Here is a 7,656-nt window from a genome sequence, read left to right as displayed (position 1 = left end):
ATTTCTCCGTTTCATGTTTCCATCTTCCTACATCTGCAACAACTCACACAATCAAATTTGAACAGTTTCAGTTTGTGAATATTTGTTGCTTGACTCCTTTTGGTTCTTCTGCTTCCTCTCCCCGTTTCCCTCCACGTTTTTTAGAGCGCTGAACCCCAGAAGCAATCCCACAGAGACCTGGTAAGACCCAACTCTAGCCTGCACTTTCACTTTTCTGCTCCTTTATTTATCCGCGGCATCTGTTTGCATAAATGTTCTTTATTTCTTTTGGGAGGAACAGTAAACCTTATCACCCATTTGGGATCAAAACATTAGATTTTGCATGTATTCAGTCTGTAAATCTGATTTTAATCTCTTCCTGAAGTTGCTTTGTCAAATCATAGTTTAATGGTTGTGTTTTGCAGGATAATTTGCTCCTTAACTCCCCTTAGAGCGAAACACGAAAAAAGCTTTTTATTGTCTGCTTGCGATATCAACTTGACCTTCTTCTCTCTGTGCTGGAAGATATTTTGCTGTGATGTTAAAGTACGTCAAACTAAAAATGTTTTAAAAAATCAGCCTGAAGTTTAAATTGTTTACTTTTCCAAGGAGCTATCTCTAAAATATTTACAAAAATATCAGATTTCTGTGTCTAAACCTCAACTAGAATTACATTTATTACTAACCAAACTAATATCTGTTCACTTCTGATTCAAATAACGACTGACAATCAATACTAACTTGTTTTATTTTTAGTTTATTTTGAAGAGGAAGTTTAATGGCTTTGGAATTAATGTTTAATTACAAATTAAAATCTAAGAATTACCTTTAGAGGATTTTTCAAACCCAAAGTGAAGAATTTGATCATGTTTGTTAGCTTAGAAAATTGGGTTTATGACCCAGTTCAAAGATTTTGAACCAGACTTGATCCTTTAACTTTAAACGTCCCAACAAAACTGAAAACATTGTCTTAAAAGACCTTCTGTCTGCTAACGGTCGATCAGCTCTATCAGGTTCTTGGTGTTAAACGTTTGGAGGTCCCAAATTTTGGATCACATACAGAAAAAGGACTGGCAAAAGAAAAATATTAATATTACTAAATGGTGTCCAAATTGACCCTTTGGAGCTGCATCACATATTCACGTTGAGTCGCTGTTGAATGGAGCGACTGTGATTGTTTTACCAAGTTGGTTTTGCCAGTATATTAATGACTTCTTCTTATTCAGGTCAAGCTATCTGGTCTGTGAAAGTGGCTCTCCTATTTGGGCCTCAAAGCCAGCGTTATTTTCAAAACTGACCTAAATCTTCTCCCTACTGACGTGTTTGTTGATTTGATCAGACCCTAGCCCTACCCTATCGCCAACTTTTCCTGAATCCACATCACATGATTTCTACGACTATATCATTAACGGTGTTTCCTCTTACACTGCAGCAGATTTAAAAACTTCCAACGTCTAGATGCTAACAAGTTGTTTTTGTACAAAATGATGGAACATTTCTTCTACAGTTAGTAATGCTTAAACATGTAACTTCTCCATAAAGCAATATTTGATTGCATTTTACTAAACTTATCTACTTATAAAGTATATGAATGTTAATCTTCTTACCTTGTAAAAACTATTCGCTTCAAATCCGCAAACACACTGAGAGTCCTATGACCAGTTTGGCAATAAAATCAACTAAATAAAAGCGTTATTACGCTGTCAGCTGTAAGCAGGCTTGTTTAGACATCCATCATGGCGGCGTGGTCCGCTTTCTCGCATTCAAAGGGTCAATAGAGGAAAAAATGGAACCTTGGAAAAATTGACACAAAAGAGATGAAGGTGGTAAAATCTTTTGAGATTCATCCAGATCTCAAAAAGTTTAACAAAGCTCTGCGACCTAAAAGACAAAACCTTTGTGATGAGATGTAGACGGATGTTAGTGTTGTGGAGACATCATGAGGGACCGAGCAACCAATCAGAAATCAGACTTTCTTTAGAGTGAGAGAGACCGCTCAAGTTTCCAAAAATATCAACTATACTCTTATTTTGAACAGGTAATCACTCCATTAAGTGAAGGTTTCACATTAAAGACCAAAATTATTAATAATTATCAGTTATTTGAAGGGTTTCTGTATTGAAGGCGCCTCAGAAAAACTGACGTTTTCTGAGGTGAAAGTTGAAATCCAACAAAAGCAGGCGTTGCTATAACTTATTAGAACCAATGCAGACATAAATCAAAACACCAAACAACATGCAGCCTGACAGACAGAACAAGAACTCATAGAATCTCAATTATATCTTCTTTCCCAACATTATTTTGAAACCATTTTCATTGAATCGGCCATTAAAAGCTCATCTCCTTCTTCAGGGCTTGCTTTTGAAAGCCCTTCAGATTTCCATAATTCTCCATTTACATCCAGTTTTGTAATTAAACATCTGGCTTTACCTTCAGGTTGCATCTGGCTGGCTACAGGTAATTGGTTATGTTCTGCGTGCCGCATTACGAGTTTAATTGGCCAGTTAATTTGATTGGCGGTTGTGTCCACCAGCTGTGTGGATGATGCTCGTCATGACGAAGTGTTATGGCGGGACATTAATGGTTGCCGTGACGACAGCTGGTGTATTTCGCGTGTTTAGACATGATGACATATATCAGCGGCGTTGAAATGAATGCAGACAAACACACCAGCAATTATTACATCACTGAGCTCATCGTTTTTTATGGTGACTGTGACGTTATACAGTCAGAAATTAATTTGGCTTGTTGGAGGAAAAAATTTAGGTTTCATTCAGTCAGTATATAATCAATATCTAGTTGGCAAGCTAAGTATTTAGCTCGAAGCTAAATGGAGAAGCAGCATTCAGCTTCTGTGCACCACAAATCTGGGACAAACTTCCAGAAAACTGCAAAACAGCTGAAACTCTGAGTCCCTTTAAATCTCAACTAAGACTCAGTTGGTTAGTTACTTTTGAAAGCTAATCATGAAACAATCAATAATCTGATGTGCAAAATGTAATGTCGACTGTGTGTTCTATGACTTTGTGTTTTTATGATGTAGAGAACTTTGAAAATTTGAAGAAAGCTGCTAAACAAATAACATTTGATTGATTGATTGATTGATTAGCTAGTGTTACGTACCGCTACTCTCACCCTTGCTCGTTCTTCTTATTTTTTTGCTGGTTACGGGAGAGTAGGGCCACAACAATAAGTGCGTATTGATGTAGACAAAAGGAACAGAGAAACCAAAACGGGCTCCTGACGGAACACAGTGTGGTGTTGGCTGACCTTACAGGTCCGATCAGAGTTCCTCAACCAGCTGCTATCCGTTGAGAAGGGCGAGCCCTCGCGATCCCTCGTCCATCAGACGCTCCGTTTAATAGTTTCTTCTTTACTTTTTTTAGTTTTTCTCTTTTTCTAAAAACGCACCACGCGTGATTTTGTCGGTGGTTGGTCTTAGCAGGCGCGTAACTCCCCGGTGCTAAAATTCTTTAGCACCGGGGGAATTCTTTCCCCCCCACCAGTGAACCATCAAAGGTGCCAAAAATAAAAACAACAATCAATCAATCAGGAGACGGAAGTAAATGTAACACTAGCCATCTAAATATTGTTTGAAGCAACATATTTAGCCAACTAAATATTTATTTTGAAGCTAAATATTTAGTCTCTTACTAAATATTAAGTTAGCAAGCTTAGTATTTAGCTTCAAGCTAAACATTTAGTTTACTAGATATATATTTAGTTTGCTAAATAAATATTTAATTTGAAGCTAAATACTAAGCTTCAAACAACATTTTTTGTTAGCAATATAAATATGTAGCGTCAAGATAGATATTTAGTTAGAAAGCTACATATTTATTTGAAGCTAAGTTGTTTTAGTTTGCTAACTAAAAATTCAACTTGAAGCTAAATACTTAGCTTGCCAACTAATATTTAGTTCTGGGTTTCAGTGTTGTGTTATACTTGTACCCCAGACAAATAGGAGACGATGTGTCATTAATGAATTTACTAAAAAGTTTGAAAAAGTGAACAGTGCAGTGAAAAAGCATTGAATCCATGTTTATGCAGTTTGTTAGGGTCACCATTAGGGGTGGGGCTGCTGTAGCTGTTAGAAACGATCAGAAATTGGATATTGATTTGCTTTTCTCCCAAAACTTGTTGGTAATTTCAAAGGAAGACTTTCTTGGTTTCCTCTCAGTGCGAATCTGTCAGGTTTTAGTAGTTGTTGATAATCAATGCAGCCATGTGAAGAAAAGCCAAGCAGATAGAGCAAGTGCTCCACGGCGGGGCCGTCTCCTTCTGCCCCCTATCCGTCTCTTCTTACCCCCCACCCTCCTGCCTCCAGACCTCCAGATGAGTCTGTTTTCTCCGCTCCCATTCCCGGAACATCAGCCACCATAATGGATTCAGCGCCTTTCAGATGTTATCTGTTGTCAGGCACCTCATTTTAAACATCTTGCTGCCCATAAAGCAGCGCAGTGATGGTGTGAGGTTTTATGGACTCTGTGTGAGCCAAGCAGAGCGGACCGGCCCTTTAATGGACGCACATTTTCAATAAATGGAAGCGTTTCCAGTAGAGAAGGTCAGATTTCTGACAGTAATCATGATTATCTCATTAATATTATTTTTTTCTATTTATCTAAAATGTATTACATTGTTTAAAAAGTTTTTTTGCAAGGACAGTAGTTTATAATTCAAAATAACTTTTACATTTATTTTAAATATTTATTTTTTTTATTTTACATAAATACATTTAAAACACATACGTTGAATTTTTTTTTTAAATATTTTAAAAAGGAAAAAATTGGAATATTTAGATTTTGTTTGAACTAAAATTACTTTTAATTTTTAATATTTTAGGGTTTTTTTGCTCATATCAGATAAATAATAAAATGTTCATATTAAGTTTTTATTTAAAAAATGTACACCTTGGGTTTTGTTTCATTTTTCATCTAGTTTTGCAATTTAATCTGTATATTATATCATTTTGACTTTGTATTTTATGTTTTAATTATGTATATTCTCCATCTTAGTTTTTTTTCATTGTTTTACCTTTTTTGTTTAAAAAGACAAAAATTGGCACATTTAGCGCAGTCGAGACAAATTTTTAATTTTTAATTTTGTTTTGCATTTTATTTTTTAGTACAACGATGATACTTTTTCTACTTTTTAATTATTATTTTATTTTTAAATAATCTTTAAATATGCATTGATTACATATTTTTTCTATATTTTTTTTCAACTCAATTGTGTACATTTTATTTATTTACTTATGTTTTGATTATTCCTCTTTGTAAATATTTTATTACATTGACTATAATGTTTTATTTTTAAAGTTGTATGGTTACCATCATTATTGCTCCATTATTATATGAATATTCTATAAATATTTTATATAGCGCTGACATTAATTCAGTGTGTTGCATGCAGATGGATTTCTGGAGGCTTTCCCAGCGCTGCAGCTGGGATTTTTTTCGATTAGCATCTTTCAGCTGAAGGTTTTCACATCAGACATGATGCAACTGAAGTGGAAAAAATGTCGTTTATTGAGATTTCTCCAGGGACTAAAACTGGAGCCACATTCCTGCAGTGGCTGTTGCTGCCCTAACTTTGTGTCACACTTTTTAATTATAATTTCCAGCCTCGTGTGTTTTTTTTTTTAGTGATCTGTTGCTAAACTTTTGCAGATTGAGGTAACTTCTGCATGACAACACTTTGCCCATTATGCTGTATAAGGAAATGAGCTAATTTGTGTGGCTGCAACAAAAGGCTAGAAGTCATTTTAGCGATCCATTGCTTCACCAATGGTCTGTAAAAACAAAACACTTAGCTGGATATTCTCCTGTCTCTTCCTCATCAGCTCTTGCATCTCTTTCTTCCTCCTCTGCGCCGTCTCTTTGTGTCAGTGAGGCTCTTAAAAGCCACTCTTAAGACACAAATCCCCGTCCCCTGCACCTGGCTCCCACAATGCAGCTGATCAAAGGCATCCGTCTCCCCGTCCCCGTGCTCTGATGGTTCCATAATGGCTCCATAACATGAACATTCAGCCCCATTGTTTACGCCATTAGTCACACAGGCTTATGGAAAATTACTGCAATGCTGCATTGAGAAGCCATCAAGAGGAGCAGCAGTAGTGCAGCATCAACACAGTGCCAAGACGCTGTCTGTCTCCTCTCGGCTCACAAAGCCGTTATGGAGCAATAATCTGTTGCAATGTGGAGAAATGATGAAGGGTTTTGTTGCTGGAATGCTACGGATATATGGTAGCGGGTGACAAAGCGTTACACAGCAAAAATATGTCAATGTTTCTGTTGGTTTGCAGTTTATTTAATATATTTGTTCTTTTTCTGATGATTTTCAGTTAAAATTCAACTTTTATTATATCATTTTCTTGTGTTACGGAATTCGAACCCAGGTCCCAGATCAAGACGTAAATAAGTAACACATGTATGATGTATGTGTCAAACTCGAGGCCCGTGGGCCAAATCTGGCCCGCCTCTTTATGTGGCCCTCTAGACTGCAAATTACATCAATAAGTCCCTCCTGTTTGTCATAAATCTGAAAAATTTGTACAAAATCCACAAATCTCTGCATTTTTTTCTGATTTTACCACAAATTTTCAAAATTAGTCAGAAACATTGAGTTTAAGTGACAAAGATGCAACATTGGTTACATTTTCAGCTGCTGCATTTCTCTTTCACACTGCGCAGTGTTAAAAAACCTGTTCCCCTCCTCACCTGTGGGGGCGCTACACCAAAAGCCACTGAAGAAAACGACACAAAGACGACACTGAGTTCATCTTCCCACTTCACAAAATGGAGCCCAAGTTTAGTGGTTGTAGGATTTCTCTTGTCGTTGGCAAAGATCCATCAGCCGTTTCTCGCTACACTAGCGTGTTTGTTTTGGTTGTATTTACCCAGAATGCCATGCGATGTAGTCCGCTTCCTGCTTTTGGAGCAGTCTCCGGTCTGCTTGGCTTTCACATATGCATTCAAACCGCACTTTTAACTCAACCAGCACTGCAGAAACACAAAATCTTACCAAGTGTTTTAGTTTCTAAAATTTTCTTGTAATTTTTCAGCAAGAAATACGTTCTTGTTTTTAGTCAATAATTCCATAATATTAATGAAAAAGTGCTGGTTTAATTGGCAGATAGTTTCATTTATAACATGGGAAAAATGTCTCGTGGCAAGTGAAATATTCTGGCAATGAAGCAAGTATTTTTTCTGCAATTTTAAGGAATTATTTCCTTGCCACAAGCTCCTATATCTTGCTGAAAAGTTATTTGCAAGTTAGTCTTATTTTACGTTAACTAGGATATCGCCACTCTAAACTAAACCAATATTAGAGATTATGTGTTTTTGTGAAGATTGAGGCTTGCAGACAGAGTTCAAAAACTTTCATAAAATTATAGCAGAAATCAGGGTGGTTTAAAAATTCTGTGAAGTTTTGTTATTAAAATTTGTTTTGCTGAACCTCAAAAGCAGCAAATTGAAGTTGATATCCAGGAGGCAGCGAAGTTAATAGAGTACAGCAAGTATTTCAGCAGGTTGCATAAGTTTTGGACGTGAGCAGACATGCAGGAAAGTCAGAGGGAATCATGGAGTAAGTTTTTGTCAGAGTGGAGTTGAGGAATGTTTGCAGCTCTTTCAGGTTCTCTGCTGCGTTGAGCAAAGAAAAACAAAAACAGAAAAA

The 7,656-nt window shown here is 36.5% G+C and overlaps 1 protein-coding gene across 5 annotated transcripts in view; it reads left to right on the top strand.

Moving 5' to 3' along the window:
- The window catches only part of pard3ab (par-3 family cell polarity regulator alpha, b), a 257,273-nt gene that overhangs the window by 134,712 nt on the left and 114,905 nt on the right, over window positions 1–7,656 (top strand). For all 5 annotated transcript variants that reach the window (XM_032565195.1, XM_032565196.1, XM_032565194.1 and 2 more), the window contains one exon: window positions 145–180. In XM_032565195.1, the coding sequence (XP_032421086.1) occupies window positions 145–180 (36 nt within the window). The remainder of the gene's footprint in view (window positions 1–144; window positions 181–7,656) is intronic.

This window comes from Xiphophorus hellerii, chromosome 6 (genome assembly GCF_003331165.1).
Source record: "Xiphophorus hellerii strain 12219 chromosome 6, Xiphophorus_hellerii-4.1, whole genome shotgun sequence".
Taxonomy (NCBI): domain Eukaryota; kingdom Metazoa; phylum Chordata; class Actinopteri; order Cyprinodontiformes; family Poeciliidae; genus Xiphophorus; species Xiphophorus hellerii.
The sequence above is the reverse complement of the archived record's forward strand: the minus strand, read 5'-3'. Positions and strand labels throughout refer to the sequence as shown.